General features: G+C 42.6%; 1 protein-coding gene across 2 annotated transcripts in view; it reads left to right on the top strand.

Annotated features, from left to right (window-relative positions):
• The window catches only part of LOC124803052, a 594,138-nt gene that overhangs the window by 212,009 nt on the left and 359,440 nt on the right, over positions 1-22,689 (top strand). For both annotated transcript variants that reach the window (XM_047264177.1, XM_047264178.1), the window contains exon 8: positions 21,684-21,874. In XM_047264177.1, the coding sequence (XP_047120133.1) occupies positions 21,684-21,874 (191 nt within the window). The remainder of the gene's footprint in view (positions 1-21,683; positions 21,875-22,689) is intronic.

Genomic DNA, 22,689 nt, shown 5'->3' on the forward strand with positions numbered 1-22,689 from the left:
GACAGTCAGTAGGGCACGCCATACTCTCCGTTAGACATCAACGCATATCGAGAGCAAATCGGCCAAAGCCCTCCGTGGGTGTCGACGGAACATGAAATTACCTCTGATATTATTCTGGACTTTCCAGGATCAGAGATCATAGTACAGGTTCTGATTGATCTCATCTATAAGGAACTCTGCTGTTTCTGGAGCTTTGGCAGTCGGCACAGTTTTGGGGACAACACTACGGATGAGATAGTCATTGCACATTACTACCCATCTCCCAAATGTCGATCCCATTCGCTGAAAGAGCGCTGATGCAGGCGAGGTAGCTGCGGCAGATGCTTCCATCATTGGTGTTCCTTACAGTGGCCCACATAGCTTCTAATGGGCTGGTAGTGACCTGGCCAGTGACGGCTGCATATGATTCTGTCTACAGTCTCACATGCCCAGGAGTTGTACTGGGATTAAATACTGTAGGATGTCTGAGCATAGGGGAGCTGGACTGACCAGAAACGATTTCCGTCCTCTTGAATTGTAGGTCTTCCGATACAATGTTCCGTTTATTAACTGGAATTCTTATGTGGTCGGTTCCCCCTTCTTCAGAGCTTCTATGGTTTTCGGCTGTGCACGGTCTTCCCTCTTTTCAGTGTCAGAGTATTTAACGCAGTGATGACTGAGATTTCTTCCTCGCTGCTGTGTTCCTCCAGGTGACTGCTTGAAAGGCAGCCGGTGTCCTTGAAATTTCGTGCGCTCTTGCACGTCACTTTGATGTCGTACTCCTGATGCCTCAGTGCCCATCTCGCTCCTATCCTATAGATACCCATGGCTAGTGAATCAGCGTACAGCAGTGAATGGTTTGACAAATAGGGGAAGAGGGGGTAAAGTGGTCACTCTGAATGAAATAGAATTTTCATGAAACCGTGGATATTAACAGAAGTTTGTAGCTCATACATACTCGGATTTACATACTGTAAGGTATCACACCAAATAGTTATAGCTAAGGTTAAACTATGTTTTATATGATATATAAAAGTGTTTCTAAGTGCTTACATAGTGGCCACTCTCCCCTGCTTAGGAGGAGAAAGTGGTCTGCCTTTTGCTAACATTCCTAAATAGACTGTTTAGTTTTAAAAAAAGTTGGTAGACTTATAGTCTTAGTTTCAGCATTATTTATTATTATGGGGACAATAATACAAACGAGAATGAAACGTGTTGCAATATATTGTTGGCACATAAAGCTCAAAAAATAAGAAGTATTGATTATTCCTCATGACGTGAATAGAGAAATTAACGACTAGCTATGGGAAATTATTTCAGCCTAATTAATTTACAATTTACCCACACTGAAACTATATTAAGTCATGTAAAAAATTCGCATTTGAAGTTCATGAGCCCACCACTCACATCTTACGTATCGTCCACTTTCTCTAGATCTACAAAACCCTTCCTTGCAGTAAAAGCAGTTTGTGTCACTGTCCTCGTCAGTGGAATTTTCTTCTTCCATTTCTTTTTGAAAAAGTTTCTTTTTAGCAGAAACTTTCTTAGCTTCTTACCTTTATTTTCTGTTGCTTTACGTCGTAGAGTGTTTGGTTTTCTTCGAACTTCCTTTTTTTCATTAAAAATTTTTCATCTTTCCCTCTCTCAGTTTCAGCCAATACATTTTTATAAGAGCTTGAAGTGATTATAGCAGTGTTTTCTTTTTGACACCTACTTTGTCTCTGATTCATCACTTTCTTTCTTACGCAAAGGTTTACCATCCTTTGAGCTTATGTGGAACCCACCTGTTGGATACTAAGAGAGACATGTGGTCAGATGCTGAGGGAAAGCTTCTCTTGGAGAAAGTTTGTCTCCTGTAATCTGAAGGTAGCCTACGCTTCAAGGCTGTTCTTAAGTAGGTTCCAGAAATGAAACAGTTGGCCTATTTGAGGAAACCATAGCAGTTTGGCGTTTCCTTGGACTGAATTGCCAGAAGACCGGCTTTATCTGCATTATAAGTACTTTGAGCAGGATGAAATCGTTTACCTTCCAGTGTTTTAAGGATATAAAAAAGAACTTGTCTACACTCACCTTGTTAAACGCTTGTGCTCTAGTCATAGAGTTAGTTTCTGGCTTCGTAAGACTAATATTAGGATGGCGTTCTCTAAAACACACTACCCAGTCAGACCCTTTGTTGAAAGGATGTGGTACTTTGTTACGCTCTGACAACTGGAATAATAATCGCCGCTGGCCATTCACTGTAATTCTATAAAATCGCTTTTCCATTTCAAAAACGTAATTAAGAATTTGTTGCCCCTCACTTCACTGCCCTTAACCTTTTTGCTACGAACTGCATCTCTATTTTTTCCTAGAACTCTTCCTTTTAGTGTAAGAAGTGGAATATGGAATTGTTTTCGTGCAGTTGAAAGTGGCATGTTATTATTTTTTACTGCTTCAGTTGCCTTTTGCATCGCAACAGCGTCTCATGTTTGTGGCTCTATTTTCCGAAGGTATTTTCTTGGCATTTTTAAGCTCTTGCAAATCCCTGCAGGAGAGTAGAATAACGGATATTAGTTTTGTGTGTAAAGCGCTTTGTAATTTTTAAATTTCAATTGTTATGCTACGCATTAAGTAAGGAATTAGTTCTCACTGGTATAAACATATTGAAAATAAAATGTCTGGAATTGTGACGATCCGTCGGGAAAAGTGGCCACCATAAGCACTTTTCCCAACGTGTAGCGGGGCCATATTTTTCCCAGTCGGACTGCATCTCTGTATCAGTGATTCACACACGAAGCAGTATAACTGAAGGAGAATACAGTGAGTCATATTTTTAAGCCAAAACGCATTGTGTGAACCGTGGTATCGCAAAAACCTCTTGCTCCACATAAAAGTGAAACAACTAAAGTAATATGAGTGACTTACCTTACATCAAACTGTGGAAAAACCTAAACGTTATGATAGGAAGATAACGGAGCAAGCTTCCTTTGTCAACGTTACTGACAGCACTAATGGTGTCGGTTTTGGCCACTTCTCGGTAAGAAGTAGCACAGTTGAAGATATCAGACAAGCAGTGGCCACTTTTCGCAAACTGCCCACTTTACCCTTCTTTCCCTTAATCACGGCCACAACTTGTTGATGGCCAAAACAGCTGCAAATCACACTTTTCTGTTCGACTGTAGTTCACCTCGAACTTGGAGAGCGCTCTGGAAGCACCTTTTAAGAACTTTCCTGTATTGACACTAGAAACTGCACTTAGCCCATAACCGCTAGAGTCGGTGTGATGTCTGGTCTCGGCCTATTCGTCATGCAGTTCTAGCGATTTTTTTGTGCAAGTCGTTCCAAGAAAGTTTGACCTCTCTCTGCAGAAGATCTTCAAGGGACGTGCCTTGGTACAAAACTCCTTTATGAATCTGCGGGAGTATGAGCACGTTCTGAAAAAGCGTCTCAAATCAAGGGTTTGTCGAGGGGTCGCAAGGTGTTTGATTGCGCTGGTATGAAACTTCCTGGCAGATTAAAACTGTGTGCCCGACCAAGACTCGAACCCGAGACCTTTGTCTTTCGCGGGCAAGTGCTCTACCATCTGAGCTACCGAAGCACGACTCACGCCCGGTACTCACAGCTTTACTTCTGCCAGTATCTCGTCTCCTACCTTCCAAACTTTGCAGAAGCTCTCCTGCGAACCTTCCAGAACTAGCACTTCTGTAAAGTTTGGAAGGTAGGAGACGAGACACTGGCAGAAGTAAAGCTGTGAGTACCGGGCGGTAGTCGTGCTTCGGTAGCTCAGATGGTAGAGCACTTTCCCGCGAAAGGCAACGGTCCCGGGTTCGAGTCTCGGTCGGGCACACAGTTTTAATCTACCAGGAAGTTTCATATCAGCGCACACTCCACTGCAGAGTGGAAATCTCAATCTAGAAACATCCCCCAGGCTGTGGCTAAGCCATGTCTCCGCAATATCCTTTCTTTCAGGAGTGCTAGTTCTGCAAGGTTCGCAGGAGAGCTTCTGTAAAGGTTGGAAGGTAGGAGACGAGATACTGGCAGAAGTAAAGCTGTGAGTACCGGGCATGAGTCGTGCTTCGGTAGCTCAGATGGTAGAGCACTTGCCCGCGAAAGGCAAAGGTCCCGAGTTCGAGTCTCGGTCGGGAACCCAGTTTTAATCTGCCAGGAAGTTTCATATCAGCGCACACTCCACTGCAGAGTGGAAATCTCATTCTGGAAACATCCCCCAGGCTGTGGCTAAGCCATGTCTCCGCAATATCCTTTCTTTCAGGAGTGCTAGTTCTGCAAGGTTCGCAGGAGAGCTTCTGTAAAGGTTGGAAGGTAGGAGACGAGGTACTGGCAGAAGTAAAGCTGTGAGTACCGGGCGTGAGTCGTGCTTCGGTAGCTCAGATGGTAGAGCACTTGCCCGCGAAAGGCAAAGGTCCCGAGTTCGATTCTCGGTCGGGCACACAGTTTTCATCTGCCAGGAAGTTTCAAATGCTGTCCTGTCCTTTATGTGTATTCTTTCTTCGTTAATGTAAGTCAAGTCACTGTATTACTCCACGATCGTAGAGTGTTTGCAGTAATTGCTATTGTCATTTTCGATATGTTTTACATATTCGTAAATGATGTGGTAAAAAGTCCTAATGTTTTGAGGAGATGACCTCGATTGGTTATTTTGGTTATTAATCTTATTTTCTTTTCTGTCATTTGAGAGCTGTGTTCACATTCTGAACATTTGGCCCCCAGAAAAGATTTCCAAAGCTAAGAAGAATTGGCTTAAATAAGTTACTCGAAGACACTGACTGTCAAGCCGAATTCATTCCACATAAATATGAATGCCCCCCCATGAACCATGGACCTTGCCGTTGGTGGGGAGGCTTGCGTGCCTCAGCGATACAGATAGCCGTACCGTAGGTGCAACCACAACGGAGGGGTATCTGTTGAGAGGCCAGACAAACGTGTGGTTCCTGAAGAGGGGCAGCAGCCTTTTCAGTAGTTGCAAGGGCAACAGTCTGGATGATTGACTGATCTGGCCTTGTAACAATAACCAAAACGGCCTTGCTGTGCTGGTACTGCGAACGGCTGAAAGCAAGGGGAAACTACAGCCGTAATTTTTCCCGAGGGCATGCAGCTTTACTGTATGATTACATGATGATGGCGTCCTCTTGGGTAAAATATTCCGGAGGTAAAATAGTCCCCCATTCGGATCTCCGGGCGGGGACTACTCAAGAGGATGTCGTTATCAGGAGAAAGAAAACTGGCGTTCTACGGATCGGAGCGTGGAATGTCAGATCCCTTAATCGGGCAGGTAGGTTAGAAAATTTAAAAAGGGAAATGGATAGGTTGAAGTTAGATATAGTGGGAATTAGTGAAGGTCGGTGGCAGGAGGAACAAGACTTCTGGTCAGGTGACTACAGGGTTATAAACACAAAATCAAATAGGGGTAATGCAGGAGTAGGTTTAATAATGAATAGGAAAATAGGAATGCGGGTAAGCTACTACAAACAGCATAGTGAACGCATTATTGTGGCCAAGATAGATACGAAGCCCACGCCTACTACAGTAGTACAAGTTTATATGCCAACTAGCTCTGCAGATGACGAAGAAATTGAAGAAATATATGATGAAATAAAAGAAATTATTCAGATTGTGAAGGGAGACGAAAATTTAATAGTCATGGGTGACTGGAATTCGAGTGTAGGAAAAGGGAGAGAAGGAAACATAGTAGGTGAATATGGATTGGGGGACAGAAATGAAAGAGGAAGCCGCCTAGTCGAATTTTGCACAGAGCACAACATAATGATAACTAACACTTGGTTTAAGAATCATGAAAGAAGGTTGTATACATGGAAGAACCCTGGAGATACTAAAAGGTATCAGATAGATTATATAATGGTAAGACAGAGATTTAGGAACCAGGTTTTAAATTGTAAGACATTTCCAGGGGCAGATGTGGACTCTGACCACAATCTATTGGTTATGACCTGTAGATTAAAACTGAAGAAACTGCAAAAAGGTGGGAATTTAAGGAGATGGGACCTGGATAAACTAAAAGAACCAGAGGTTGTACAGAGATTCAGGGAGAGCATAAGGGAGCAATTGACAGGAATGGGGGAAATAAATACAGTAGAAGAAGAATGGGTAGCTTTGAGGGATGAAGTAGTGAAGGCAGCAGAGGATCAAGTAGGTAAAAAGACGAGGGCTAGTAGAAATCCTTGGGTAACAGAAGAAATATTGAATTTAATTGATGAAAGGAGAAAATATAAAAATGCAGTAAGAGAAACAGGCAAAAAGGAATACAAACGTCTCAAAAATGAGATCGACAGGAAGTGCAAAATGGCTAAGCAGGGATGGCTAGAGGACAAATGTAAGGATGTAGAGGCCTATCTCACTAGGGGTAAGATAGATACCGCCTACAGGAAAATTAAAGAGACCTTTGGAGATAAGAGAACGACTTGTATGAATATCAAGAGCTCAGATGGAAACCCAGTTCTAAGCAAAGAAGGGAAAGCAGAAAGGTGTAAGGAGTATATAGAGGGTCTATACAAGGGCGATGTACTTGAGGACGATATTATGGAAATGGAAGAGGATGTAGATGAAGATGAAATGGGAGATATGATACTGCGTGAAGAGTTTGACAGAGCACTGAAAGACCTGAGTCGAAACAAGGCCCCCGGAGTAGACAATATTCCATTGGAACTACTGACGGCCGTGGGAGAGCCAGTCCTGACAAAACTCTACCATCTGGTGAGCAAGACGTATGAAACAGGCGAAATACCCTCAGACTTCAAGAAGAATATAATAATTCCAATCCCAAAGAAAGGAGGTGTTGACAGATGTGAAAATTACCGAACTATCAGCTTAATAAGTCACAGCTGCAAAATACTAACACGAATTCTTTACAGACGAATGGAAAAACTAGTAGAAGCCAACCTCGGGGAAGATCAGTTTGGATTCCGTAGAAACACTGGAACACGTGAGGCAATACTGACCTTACGACTTATCTTAGAAGAAAGATTAAGGAAAGGCAAACCTACGTTTCTAGCATTTGTAGACTTAGAGAAAGCTTTTGACAATGTTGATTGGAATACTCTCTTTCAAATTCTAAAGGTGGCAGGGGTAAAATACAGGGAGCGAAAGGCTATTTACAATTTGTACAGAAACCAGATGGCAGTTATAAGAGTCGAGGGACATGAAAGGGAAGCAGTGGTTGGGAAGGGAGTAAGACAGGGTTGTAGCCTCTCCCCGATGTTGTTCAATCTGTATATTGAGCAAGCAGTAAAGGAAACAAAAGAAAAATTCGGAGTAGGTATTAAAATTCATGGAGAAGAAATAAAAACTTTGAGGTTCGCCGATGACATTGTAATTCTGTCAGAGACAGCAAAGGACTTGGAAGAGCAGTTGAATGGAATGGACAGTGTCTTGAAAGGAGGATATAAGATGAACATCAACAAAAGCAAAACAAGGATAATGGAATGTAGTCTAATTAAGTCGGTCGATGCTGAGGGAATTAGATTAGGAAATGAGGCACTTAAAGTAGTAAAGTAGTTTTGCTATTTGGGGAGCAAAATAACTGATGATGGTCGAAGTAGAGAGGATATAAAATGCAGGCTGGCAATGGCAAGGAAAGCGTTTCTGAAGAAGAGAAATTTGTTAACATCCAGTATAGATTTAAGTGTCAGGAAGTCATTTCTGAAAGTATTCGTATGGAGTGTAGCCATGTATGGAAGTGAAACATGGACGATAAATAGTTTGGACAAGAAGAGAATAGAAGCTTTCGAAATGTGGTGCTACAGAAGAATGCTGAAGATTAGATGGGTAGATCACATAACTAATGAGGAAGTATTGAATAGGATTGGGGAGAAGAGAAGTTTGTGGCACAACTTGACCAGAAGAAGGGATCGGTTGGTAGGACATGTTCTGAGGCATCAAGGGATCACCAATTTAGTATTGGAGGGCAGCGTGGAGGGTAAAAATCGTAGAGGGAGACCAAGAGATGAATACACTAAGCAGATTCAGAAGGATGTAGGTTGCAGTAGGTACTGGGAGATGAAAAAGCTTGCACAGGATAGAGTAGCATGGAGAGCTGCATCAAACCAGTCTCAGGACTGAAGACCACAACAACAACAAATATGAATGTGCATTTCCTAGAAGTTTTGTGTTAGTTATTCTGTGTGTAGAGGTACTACTTACATTTATCTTAACTGTGTCATTTCCCTCATCAAACTGAAACTGTTGGCATTGGTTTCCTTTATGTTCAATGTCAATTTGTTGCATACTGACCAGTTGTAAGCGTCTTTGAGGGTGTCATTTGTTTTCATTCGAAGGATTTCAGATGTTCCTAGAACACTCATGACGAACACTGTTAGGAAAGTCATTTACCTACATGAGGAGCAATGCATATCTTGAAGAACTTATGTATTGATATATTTTCGTTCTGATATGTGTTTCCCTAAAAGTGTAGTTGACGATTGAGTTATCTACATTCTTTGTTCCCTATCTGCTAGGTGCGGTGCGAATCAGTCATTAGCTATGTTTCTTATTCCTAATGGTTCGAATTTATTTAGTAGAATCTTATTGGAAACAGTATTAAAAGGATTGGAAAGATCTAAAAAAAATGCCTGTGACACATTCATCCATGTCAACAGCATGAAGCACCCCTTTTGTGAACTCTACTTTATGTAGTTCATTCTCCGTTGGAATATCTATTAATAAGAGAGTAAAGTTTAAATGCGGTAATACAACATGCTGTCTCCTGAAAGCGAACAATAATTTTCCAATGAAAACATTCATCACAAACACTACAAGGTTACATGTTGCTACTGCTACGTGGGCGATATCATTTGTTTCACAAATGAAATAGGCATCCCAATAAAGCAACTACACAATGACATAAATACATTCCACCCTGAAATAAAAATCACAACTGAGACAGACACAGAAATGAAACAAAATTTCCTATACATCACTATACACAAAATCAACAACGAACATTACTTTGAATTGTACAGAAAATCCACAACGTCAGTTACAGCCATTCACAACCAGCCATATCACACACTGGCATAGAAATATTTATATTTCTGATATGTACTACTCAGAGCTACCATAACCATACTGGACAAACTCAGCTACACAGAATCTAAACAAAATACGTCCACAGAGAGATTAGATGCAACATAAAAACATCAAAAAAACTAAAAATAAAAATAAATAAACAAATTAAGAAAGTACAATCGCGGGATAAAGTACGAGCCACAATGAAGAGCCAGGAACACCAACACAAGACAAACACAGAAAACACAAGGGAACAGGAACGCCTTAAATAGAATACAGCGTAGCTTGTACTCCGATACAGGGCGAAAATGTCCGCAGTATGGGGGACATACTGGGGAAACAATTTATGATGTTTCTTGAACTTATAGCCGAGTTTGATCCTTTTCTTGCAGAGCACATTGCACGATATGGAAATCCAGGGCAGGGTCATACAAGTTATCTTTCTTCAACAATCTATGATGAAATAATAGAGCTTCTTTCTGAACGAATAAAAATAATTACCATAAGGGGAATAAAACAGGCCACATATTTCTCTATAATAGTAGATTCTACAGCGGACATTTCACATGTTGATTCATTATCTTTCATATTAATGTATGTGAACGATAATAGTGAAACTGTTGAATGTTTTCTTCCGTTTTTTCCAAACCCAGGACACAAGTCCGAAAACTTAGCTGAGCCCGTACTAAAAGTTCTGTCTGCAAATTCCATTGATATTATTGACTTTAGAGGCCAGTCATATGAGAACGCAAGCAATATGTCAGGAACCTAGACTGGTTTTTCAGGCACGCATTAGAGAACGAAATCCGAAAGAGCATTATGTACCTTGTGCAGCACATTCTTTGAATTTAGTCGGCACTAGTGTTGCAAGCTGTTGTCGGGAAGCATGTTCATTTTTCATTGCAGTGCTAAACCTTTAAAATTTTTTCTCTGCTTCTACAGAGCAATGGGATAAACTTCTTTCTTTCACGAAACCAGGAAGCAAAATGTTAAAAAGTTTATCAAAAACACGTTGGTCAGTAAGAGAGGAAGCGTGTGTAAGTCTAGATCAAAACTGGGAGGGCGTTATCAATGGCCTGACACAAATCGCCAAGAGTACGTTTGAAAAACCACTTGTGTGAAATGAGGCTTCAGTTTTATTAATCGACTCAGCAGACCAGAAACAGTATTCAGGAAGACAGTTTGGAAGGACATACTCTAGAGATTTAATACAGGGTGTCCGAAAAGTCTTTCACTGATTACATAAATTGATAACTCAGGCTAGAAGTAAGATACAAATATGAAACTGGTGGCTAATTGTTCACAAACTATCAAAGTTTTTTTCACACATCACTAAACTTCCAAATGAGCACCCTTGGTAGCACGTAGCACATCTAGGTGATATTCAATTTCCGTCCACACACTAGCCAACATCACTGGAGGGATCGATTCAGCGACTGTGGTTATCCGTTGCCGCAGGGTTTTAAGAGCTGGTACACGTGTTCGGTAGACCTCGTTCTTGACATAACCCCATAAAAAGAAGACTAATGGGGTTATGTCAGGAGAGCGTCGAGGCCAAACCGTTGACCCATCACGACCAATCCATCGCCCAGGAAAGGTCATATCGAGATAGGCACGGACGTCCAAACCCCAATGAAGCGGTGCCCCGTCTTGCTAAAACAAGACATCGGGGTGATACTGAAGCAGCTGAAGAACAGCATACAGTTGCAACATGTCCAGATACACTGCAAATGTGATGGTAGCCTCAACGAAGAAGAATAGCCCAATAATTCGATCGTGCAATAGCGCGCACCAAACATTAACCTTTGGACTGCCTCTGGTGCACTCCATGACTTCGCCAGGGGGTTGTGAACCCAAAATGCTCACATTATGGCGATTCACTACTCCACTGACCAAAAAGGTCGCTTCGTCGGAAAAGGCAATTCGTCTGAGATAATCATCATCGTCCTCAATACGTGATAGCATTTCGACCGCAAACTCATATCGACGTGTTCTGTCATTGGGCAACAAGGTCTGAACGATTTGCACTTTGTATGCACGAAACAATAAACGTTTGTGTAAAATGTGATGGAGAGAGCTTTTTGGCATCTGTAATTCACGTGAGGCCCTGCGCACCGATTTTTTCGGACTTCGCAGAAAAGACTGCCTTACAGCTTCCACCCTGTCTGCTCAGGTTCTTGGTCTACCAGACCTCGGGAGGTCAGCAACCGATCCTGTGTTCTTGAACTTCTGATACCAGGCTTTAATGCTCTTGACATCAGGTGGATTCCTTCCTAATGTTGTCTGGAAGTGTCTCTGCACTGTGGTCGGTGATCGTGTCTCATGGTACCACAGGACACACTGTGCCTTCTCCTGATTGGTTAACATGGCTTCTTGGGCACTGCACCTCATCCACTACTTACGTACTGCGAACCTAAAATAGAAAATAAAACTTTGATAGTTGTAAACAATTCGACCCAAGTTTCATATTTTTATCTTACTTCTAGCCTGAGTTTTCAATTTATGTAATCAGGGAAAGACTTTTCGGACACCCTGTAGTGTAAACCTGAAATTGTGAAGTGTAAATGTTGATACTAAAATAGTGCATGAATTATGAGTCACTAGTAGGATTTATTGCCTCTGTTCGTGGCATGTTCGACTATTACGAAAATAAATCCATGGACATTGTGACGAATATAGACTATGGATGCACGTATAAAAGATCACGAAAACGCAAACTTCATGATGACGAAGAACCGGAATCTGAAGATGTTTTTCTGACTGGAAGGGAAACATTTAGATTCGATACATTTCTCCCAGAACTCGACAACGTGTACCCGAATTAATGAGGAGGAAGGAAAGCTATATAACAGTGTTGGACTCCTTCACAGTTTTCAGTAACCTTAAGAACAGTTCACCTGACAATATTGCTGAACGTGCAGGATAACTCCAAGCGTCATATGACAGATTATAGGCTTCTTTCCCGAGTGAATGTGTTCATTTCGCGGAACTCTTGAAATCATCTGAGACTAGTGATATACCAGTCGAAATGAGTAAATTTTTACTAAAAGAGAGTTTCCGAATGTTGACATTTTTCTTAGAATATTTCTATGTATGGCACTTACAAATTGTTCAGCAGAACGCTCGGTTTCGGCTCTTAAAAGACTGAAATCGTGCCTACGTTGTACGTTGTCTGAGGAGAGATTGTCCAATCTTCACAGCGAAGCCGATCTCCTAACTGATAACCGTCTGAACTATGAAGATATGATCATCGAGTTTTCTGTCGCTAAAGCCAGATGCAAACTTTGCTAATTCGTGAGTTTGTTTATCTGTTCATACTAGTTTTCAAAATTTAAGATTACAATGCGATTTTTATTATAACTTAGAGCACATTCATTGGATTTACAAACTACGTATTACCTGTTTATTTTACAATTGCCGACAGCAGAACGCGGAACTAAACCTCGTTTACTCGCAGACGTGAGCGAAGGCGCCCGACAATACTAAACAATACCCGAATGCCTCGCGCTGTATTGTAGTATATTACTACTGATGCGTATTCTAGGCGTCTGCTGAAATGTATAGTTATTGCGAAAATATACGTTATCAGACAGTACGCTCAGATGAAAAAGTGTTAATAAATAACGTAGTTCAGTTCTGTCGATAAATACGTAAATGCTTTGCTAATACCATTAGAAAGAGATTTGGTGAGAGCGGTAGCTGCAGTACAAAACTGTTCAGCCCTTACATGGATTAAAGATATTGTGTACACTTATTATGCAGCATCTGGCTACACAGAGACTAATTCTTTACACGTTACCTATTATACTGTAAAACAAATTTGATTTTTCCACAGTAGTCTGTAAAATTATGTAATAGCAAATCCAATTCTGTGTTTGTTCGTCTGTATGTAGTTATTAGTTCGTGCACCGAAATCTGTATTTCATTTTCATTTCTTACGTTTTCCTACGGATTCACGTATTAGTACCGAAAGTGTTTTCTTGTCTGCTACACATTCAAGTTATCAAATTGTAAAACGACATCTCTGTAAAAGTGCGCATTAATTTGTAATGTATGACACGTTCACTTCAATTTCTAGATCGTAACACAACTTTTTCATTTTCAACGGTTTCGTGTAAAAGAACATTTTAAAAGTGAATGTATAACAAAAATCCGTTGTCTCCTACATGCTCTGCTGAATTTTTAGGCCATTAAAGAAAAGTTATTTTACTTGTGTTCCTTTCTGTTGTCTTTCGAAAAAAAAAAAAAAAAAAATGGTTCAAATGGCTCGGAGCACTATGGGACTTAACTTCTGAGATGATCAGTCCCCTAGAACTTAGAACTACTTAAACCTAACTAACCTAAGGACGTCACACATATCCATGCCCGAGTCAGGATTCAAACCTGCGACCGTAGCGGTCGCGCGGTTCCAGACTGCAGCGTCTAGAACCGCTCGGCCACTCCTGCCGGCTGTCTTTCGACAGAAGAATGTATTAACACAATGTAATTTTAAGTTTGTTGTATCCGCTGCCGTGGATCAAGTACAGCCAGGAAGCATTATACGTTTTGATTGAGCGCGACTAGACCACTGACGCGACCTTCAGAACAACGCATAGCACAATACACAAACAGCTCACAGCGCCCCCACCCAAAACTGCAGTTGTGAAGTGATCGGGTAATAGTTATTACTTGAAACATGTTGTTTGTGAGGGGGAGGGGGCATATAATATGCTGTGACTAGGGGCGCAAAATTTTTAAATCCGCCACTGGTATGCGTCAGATGTTCACGCACGTTGTGACGAAAGTGTGCTTGTGCGTTATAATGCATGAACCACATTTGTATTCGTTGCTGCAATGGCACAGTCTCCAGCGACGTACCCATGCATTAACGAGAAAGTCCACTAGGTAACCTTTGTGGTAGTAGATATGGCACTATTAATCTGTCGCCAAGTACGTCTGCCCATACATTGGTTGAGAATCAGTGTTGATTGATTGAGAATTTATATCTGCCCATACGTGCTGGCTGTGGACATTGACAACACTATCTCTCGTGAACCCTGCCTCATCACCAAATAAAATCTTGGGCGTGAGCAGTGGATGTGCGGCACACTTCTGCATCAGCCGCCGCCTGCCACGGTGACGCTGTGGCCCCGGGTCGTGAACGCGCTGTGCGTGGTGCGGGTGCAGCGGCCGCTCACGAAGACAGTGGGGCACGCCTGCTGCTGGTGCTAACCGTCGCACGCCGGTGCCAGGGGTTCCTCCCACCGAACGCGGCGCACGCTCCTCCGTGTGAGGCGTGCGGGCCGTGCAGGGCCTTCCACCGTCAGTCTTCTGAGGTGCGAGGGTACCCGAGCCCCACGGATACTGGAAAAGTCTGCCGAACAGCATATCAGAGGGCACTCTGTGCTGTGGATATTTTTCAGCGTAGAGGACACGGACTCGAAGGCTACATCCATTTACTCGAGCATCGCAGAATATCCTATCCACCATTTCACTTACCGAGTAGTAGGGTTCCATTGGTAACAAGTGATGGAAGACAGAAAACGTAAATGTGCTACACCATTTGTACGTACAAACAGCGCAATAACAGTAAACACACAAGTGAATCCGCGTTTGGGAGGAGGTAAAAGACCACGATACGTACCCAGCGTTGACAGTACTGTACAATAAGGCACACAAACACGACGAAAACTAACGTGGCCGACAACACGACTGTAACGACACGGCTGACCGCAGACCCCTAATGGCAGGCAGAGTGCTGTGAGTAACACACCGTAATACCCTGTCGACAAATTTGACGGAGCAGCAATGCAACGACTGCGCGAATATCCGCAACCGAGGGGTGCGCAGCCCTTCCTACAAACACGTGTTTATCTCGGAAGGTATGCGTTTCCGTACCCTTGTTCATTGGACTTACTTTTCTTGTTTCGCTGCATACTACCAGCTCCCGAACTACTCGACACTTTTTTTTGAACACCGTGTATAGAAATAATTTAAGGGGTAATATGAGCTGCCCGCCTGGATTGTTTGCAGTTGACGCTGTCATTTACTGTCTATTGAAGTCATCAGAAGATGAAAAGCTGTTGCAAAATAATTTAAACTAGATATACCCCTGGTGCGAAAAGTAGCATTCGACTCTGAACAATAGAAAATGTGATATGATTCACAGGGTACTGAGAGGATCCGTTAAATTTCGGTGACACGATAAATCGCACAAATCTAAAGGCTGTCAGTGCAACTAAACATCTAGGGCTTACGCATACCAACAACTTAAACTGGAACGATCACACACAAAATTTTGTGGCAAAGGCGAACTAAATAATGTGTCACAACGGCAGAACACTTAGAGGACGCAATAGGTCTAGTAAATTGATTGTCTGCACAACGCTTATCAATCCTGTTCTGGAGTATTTGTGAACGAATGGGATGATAAGCAGACAGGGACATCGAAATATTCAAAGGAGGACAGCTCATTTTGCATTATCAATAAATACAAGAGATAGTGTCACAGATAGGATATGCGGCAATCATTAAAACAATGGCGTTTTGCGTTTTGGCGAGAGCTTTTCACGAAATTTCAACCACCAACTTTCCTCTCCCAATGCGCAAGTACTTTGTTGACTCCGACATACTTGGAGAGAAACGATCACCATAAAAAAGATACGATAAATCATAAACAGCACCAAAAATTTTAGTACTTTTCTCCAAAGCGCTCTAGGGAAACAGCCTAAAAGTGGTTCGATAAATCATTTTCCAAGTGCTTAGGTATGAAATGTAGAGTAGCTGTGAAGATGGAAGTGTTCCATGAAGAATGAAACTATACAATAAATATCCCAAGAAAAGTAAATCGATTATTCAAAATAACCCACTTAAGAAAGGCATCGAAGAAGTACCTACTCAACCTACGCATTCTACACAGGAAACAATTACTTCGATAGCTCGGAGTAAGGGCCTGGATAAAAATATACATACGTAAATAATAAAAACAAAACACTTTCGTTCCACACAACTCTTTCGCGCTATGTTTTTCTTCTAAGAAAACTTATCTATAAGATATACAGGTACGTGAAAACCGTGTGCAGCGACCGGCTGTGAGAGATAAATGGACAGTGTCACAGTAGCCTTGTACATTGTTAAGTGTCGTCCTTTGAAAACAGTGGCATTCCCTAGAGATAGACAAAAAGAGGTTTCTTTTGAAATAACTTGCCTTGCAGCTGGAAGGATGGCGAGTCCAGACGTCATACGGTCATCCTGATTTTGCCAAATCACAGGATGGTTCCCATTTTAAGTCCGCGATCAACTGTCTGTCCAATTCTGTCACATTTAACCCGTAAGTTTGTAAATGGCTGTAAAAATGAATTATGTTATTTTCATTATTCTATAATTGTAACAGTAAAAGTTATAGTGACCCACTGTAGCGGTGGTAGTACCGCTAATTCCTGGTATACAACACTTGACAGAGTTATCTGACTGTCTTTCTCTGTATAAACGACTGAAAGATTTGTTACGTTTCTTTTGTTATGGAATAGAATGTTCTGTCCTGAACATACTGTAATGTAAAAAATCAATTACATTTACACTGATGGACACGCGAAAGGCAACACCCAGAAGGAATAATCACTCATGTTGTGGTGTTGCAGTTCTTGTTATGACCGCACCTGCTATGTAAACAGGACGAGAAATTTCGTCTTATGCAAGAAACTGAAAAAGCGTCTTGCATAAGGCGGAATTCCTCGTCCTACCCGGAAGGAAGCACGCAAATCAGGATCAGGCGGCACCTGCGGCACGCATTTGCGGCGACGAGAGACGCAGGCGGCGGCCGTTACTCTGCAGCGCGTGCCACATCACGGCTACGCGCTGTACACAGGGCGCTGGGAAAGGTTTGCAGTACGACGCAACAATAAGTCGCAGGAGGCCGATTGTTGCTGTGTTCTGAGAACACTTGATACTTGCATTGCAGCCGCTGTGCCAAGTCGGTGGACGCAGTCGTTCACTAGCAGAGTTAGTCTGAAGTGTTGGCTACGTCATCGTCGTCACGAAGCGAGACTGGGGCAGTTTTGTGACAGAACTTCGCGCCTAGTTTAATCATAGACCAGTGCCTTGAAGAAATGACTTTTATACTCTGGGATGTGTGTCCAGAGAATTCCAAAGAGGAAATTTCACTCTGTACGACACTGAGAGGACGGGAAGGCCACGACCATCACTTATGGAGGAAAACATCGATGCTGGGAGGAAAATGCTAGACGAAGACAGGCGAGTGGGCTATAAGCAGATAGAGGATACCTCATGGCCAAATGCTTCAGCGGTTCCTTCGTTCAAATGTGTGTGAAATCTTATGGGACTTAACTGCTAAGGTCATCCATCAGTCCCTAAGCTTACACACTACTTAACCTAAATTATCCTAAGGACAAACACACACACAACAATGCCCGAGGGAGGACTCGAACCTCCCCCGGGACCAGCCGCACAGTCCACGATTGCAGCGCCTTAGACTGCTCGGCTAATCCTGCGCGGCGCGGTTCGTTCGATTCGGCATGATCACTTGCAAGTAAAAAAAACTTTCTTGTCTCTGGGTGCAGCATAGACTGACGGAAGAGCAAATGGCGCGATGTTGGACTCGGTGCTGGGAGACGTTAAAGAAGTTTCTTAAGGGATAACCACAGTATGTGAATAACATCGTGACAGGTGACGAGACTTGGCTGTACTATTATGATGTGCCAACTAAAACTCAAACAAAGTGTGGGTCTTTGAAGATGACTACACGCACCCGTAGCTGTCAGAAAACCTCGATCAGTAAAAAAGAAAATGGTAGGTGTTTTTGCAAATCGAGTGGAATTGTGGAGCGTGTTGTTCTGCACACACAACATGGCTCTGAGCACAATGGGACTTAACATCTGAGGTCATCAGTCCCATAGAACTTAGAACTACTTAAACCTAACTAACCTAAGGACATCACACACATCCATGCCCGAGGCAGGATTCGAACCTGCGACCGTAGTGGTCGCGCTGTTCCAGACTGTAGCGCCTAGAACCGCTCTGCCACACCGGCCGGCTCTGCACACACGGAAGACAATCACAGCTAAGTGGTGCACTGAGCAGTGTCTGCCCAGAGTCATCCAATCTGTGAAGAACTTGCGACCCAGTTCAACAATGGATACTCGGTTCCTCCATCATGACAACGCACCAGCTCACCGCGCCGAAGTATCCACCGAATATGCGTGGGGTACAGGACTGAGACTTCTCGAACAGCCTCCTTACAGTCCAGACCCTGCTTTTTGTGACTTTGCACTGTTCCCACATGTTAAAATGAAGCTGAAAGGAGTGCAATCTCCGAGTGTTGAGGACCTCCTGAGGGCTTGGGACAACGAGTGTACCTTACTCCCTATATAAACCTGTGAGAACTGGTTTAGGAAGGTTGGAGAGGTGTATTCAGTGTGGCGGAAATTACTTCGAAGAAATTAAATCAATAAAGTTGTATTGCGTAACTTTCCTAGTACCCTTTGTATAAAGGGGGAACAGACGGCCGTGTGGACGTAGAGAAATTGTTCATTCACGCGGTGGTTGTGCGTAAGGAGCTACAGCAGACCTCATAGAAGACAGCGAGTGTCTTCTTAGCACGTTTCCGAGTTCGACCGACGTAGAATAGTTGCCTATAGAGATTGAGGACTATCCTCAAGAGAAATCGGTGATCGTGTCGGACGGAACTGAGCAACTGTGGTGCGGATCAGCAGTCGCTGCGTTCACGAGGGAACGGTGGAGCGACGGGACTGACTTCACCCGCCCCGCTGCGCCACTGCACGCGGTCGCAGGCGTAGGATCGCTCTGCCACGCCACCAACCGCACCAGAAGAAATTCAGTCTCCCGCGCAACAAGCAGCGCCCGCGCGTGCGATCCGGCGTCGTTTGCAGCAGCGTGGGCTGTCCGCAGGGCGTCCACTGCTGCGTCCACCACCGAGTCAACGCCACAGGCGTTTGTGCCGCAATGACGGACATGGGCAATCGAACGGAACGACACTGCTTCTACCGACGAATTCCGATTCTGCCTGCACCGCCGCGACAGTCGGATTAGAGTCTGGAGACACCGTGGTGAGAGAACGTTGCCTCGTGCGTCGCCATACTGGTCCTGTCCCCGGTATTTTATGGTTTGCGGCCGAGCTCGATTCCACTCCTGCAACGCACTGCCGCCACATTAAGCAGCCAGCGTTACACCTGTGAAGTGTTGGTACCTGTCAGCCTCCCGTACCTTCAGAGCTTGCAGAACGATAATGTGCGACCACACGTGACACGCAGTGTCTAAGACTTCCTTGTCACCCGTCGGAATGCGCTGCTGCCTTGACCTCCCCAGTCCCCCGATCTTTCGCCTGTCGAAAACGTCTGACCGGTGAGTGCGGAACGACTGTGCCCGGGATACACCACCCGCTGTTGCTCCACACCAGCTAATTCTCTGGCCGTGGCCATAGCCCAAGGCTACATGGCCCATTAGGTTCGACACAGCTGTCATTTCCAGGCTTCCCAGTTCTCGACAACTCGGAGCTTTGTGTTTCAAACAGTGCTGCTGTCCAGCGTTTTTAAGTTTTATTTTCACACTCGCGCGGCGGAGATAACCTCAGACAATTTCACATGCTTTTATAACATTTTTCTTAATATTTCGTTTAATTTAGCTTGAACAAGTCATGTCCTCGTAATGATCCTGCAGTAATCACAGAAAAGTGACATTACTTTCTCCTTTTTAAAATGACAAAATTGTTGTAACGCCTGCAAGCAACAAAATATATGTAACGGGAAATACAAACAATATAGTGCTAATGGTGGTGGTCTTAACTGTGTCTAGTGACAAGGTTCACAATGACAGTGTAACATAAAAAAAGAATATAAAGTAGTTTAATCTTCTACTTGCGTTTAATGCATTATCTTTTTTTGGCATTGTTTTGTGTTATTGCACAGTACTTCTTCATAATTATTAATAATAGACTATTACTGTTATTGTGATAATGTGACTTGAGTGTTCTTTATATATTTTGGTAATAGTTTTCCCTATATTTTACTTAGTTGATGTGAAGTCGACTGGTCACACAAAAAACCTGCATATAGTAAGCATTTACTATATGTTGTGGCGTAACAAGCTAGCTACGCCACACTGAGAAGGGAGCCGAAAGGCACGCGTACACACACGCCGACTGGCGTCAAGTCTGGAACAGGATAAGTAGTGAATTCTAATAAGAAAAGTATGCAGCTCCTCGAATACTTATCTTTATTCCATCCTTGTGGTACATCGCTCTTGATAATACAAATAAGACTATCTTCAGATACGGTTAATGGCACCTTGCTAGGTCGTAGCCATGCACTTAGCTGAAGGCTATTCTAACTGTCTCTCGGCAAATGAGAGAAAGGCTTCGTCAGTGTAGTCGCTAGCAAAGTCGTCGTACAACTGGGGCGAGTGCTATTCCGTATCGCGAGACCTGCCTTGTGGTGGCGCTCGCTCTGCGATCACACAGTGGCGACACGCGGGTCCGACATGTACTAAATGGACCGCGGACGATTTAAGCTACCACCTAGCAAGTGTGGTGTCTGGCAGTGACACCACACTATAATAATTCAATATTCAGGTAATTAATTTAATATGAAGCAATCATGAATATTACATTTCCATAATTTCTCCGGCACATTCGCACTGTTTGGAAAAACGTCAGGTTCTGACTTTTTATGCTGCACCATTCACAACGTTTATTCCCCACTGTGCTTGCCTGAACATCTTTTAGTAGTTATTATGCTGCAAATGGTTTACATTATACCAAACAGGTATGCATTTTGTGATACCTGTAGGAAAAAGAATTATTTGTAACAGCAGTTAACATTCAGATTATTGAATATTATCATAGCATTGAGAAAACTTCAACAAATAAAACAACCAAGTTTGTTGTTTGTGTGTATTTGCTAACTTTACTACAACCTGCAGTAAGCATCAGATAGGCAGAGTTGTAAGAGTCAAAGGAACTAAGAAAAAATTTGCCTAGACGAGTATTAACTCAAGTGAATTGGGATTGTACATTGTTTTAACCTGCCAGCAGTCATCAAAAAGTAAATTTTAATACAATTTTAGTTGCATTCTTGCTGTAGTTAATTTTCAGCTTGCAATGTCACTTCACTTCTGTCATATCAGTTTGGTAAAATAAGCTACTTCCCGAAAAATCCTGTCTTACGAAACCTTCTAAGATTAAACTAAGATCCTCGTGTTTATAGTCTCATACACATTCAGTACTATAGACATTCTCTGCACATAATCCTTTTTGTCCTTTCCTATGTAGCGGTAATACTGTATAGCTATAGCTGATGTCAGCAAATCAGCGCTTATCAAGGTAGTAGTGTCTGTCTGTTCGTGTTCAAAATTCATTTTAATACCTCATACTGTTTTAAAACTGCAAATTTAATGCTGTCATTTATTCATGTATACTTTATATGTCTTTTCTCTGAGCTCATTTTGTCACCATTACACTTGAGTTTTAAATTTAAATACTACATTAATTTTGAATTTCCAGTCGTTTCAGTTTTATGGTATTTCAGCTCATTTTTACTGTCCAAGTAACTTACATCTTACAGCTCGTTACATATTATAAACTGCTCGTCTTATGTTTCTGCTCTGTGATGAAAAATTGTAAAACATATCGAAGTTATTTAGCAAATTAGTAAACAAGGGCTGTATAATTACAGGTTACCCATATTTAGAAATTACGTCTGATAAAGCTACTGGCCACTTAAGTGCTCCTGTCCCGTCATTATCTATGGGTGAAGATTGTTTCTCTCTGACATACAGTGCACCACAAAATGGTTCCTTGATGGTGAAGCTGACCGACAAAGATAATGAAAATTTACTAGAGCTTACTCCAGAGTTTACTTTTGAGGTATGTCAGTTAATCATTTTTTAGCATATGGCAACTTGTTTTGCATGTACTCAATTTATTTTATTTAAGTGAATAATGATAAATTAATCTTTCGTTTTAAATTGGAGATCCATGTTTTAGACTACGAGATTTGCTCTACGAGTAATAGTATCTTTTCTAGATATTCCTGTTGCTGTTGTCCTCAGTCCAAAGACTGGTTTGATGCAGCTCTCCATGCTACTCTGTCCTGGGCAAACCTCTTCATCTCCGAGTAACTACTATAACCTACATCCATCTGAATCTGCTTAGTCTCCCTCTACGATTTTTACCCTCCACGCTTCCCTCTGGTTCTAAATTGGTGATCCCTTAATGCCTCAGAACGTGTCCCACCAACCGATGCCTTCTTCCAGTCAAATTGTGCTACAAATTCCTCTTCTCGCCAGTTCTGTTCAGTATCTCCTCGTTAGTTACGTGATCTACCCACCTAATCTTCAACATCCTTCCGTAGCACCCTATTTCAAAATCTTTTATTCTCTTCTTGTCTAAACTGTTTATAATCCACGTTTCACATAGTTGCCTATAGAGATTGAGGACTATCCTCCAGAGAAATCGGTGATCGTGTCGGACGGAACTGAGCAACTGTGATGCGGATCAGCAGTCGCTGGCTTCAGGAGGGAGTGGTGGAGCGACAGGACTGACTTCACCCGGCTCGCTGCGCCACTGCACGCGGTCGTCCTACACAGTATACAAATACTTTGAGGAAATCTTCTGATTTAATCCGACTGCACTCCATTACCCTCGTTATACTTTTGTTGAGTTTTATCCAATATCCTCCT

The sequence above is a fragment of the Schistocerca piceifrons genome, chromosome 6 (genome assembly GCF_021461385.2).
Source record: "Schistocerca piceifrons isolate TAMUIC-IGC-003096 chromosome 6, iqSchPice1.1, whole genome shotgun sequence".
In the NCBI taxonomy this organism is placed as follows: Eukaryota; Metazoa; Arthropoda; class Insecta; order Orthoptera; family Acrididae; genus Schistocerca; species Schistocerca piceifrons.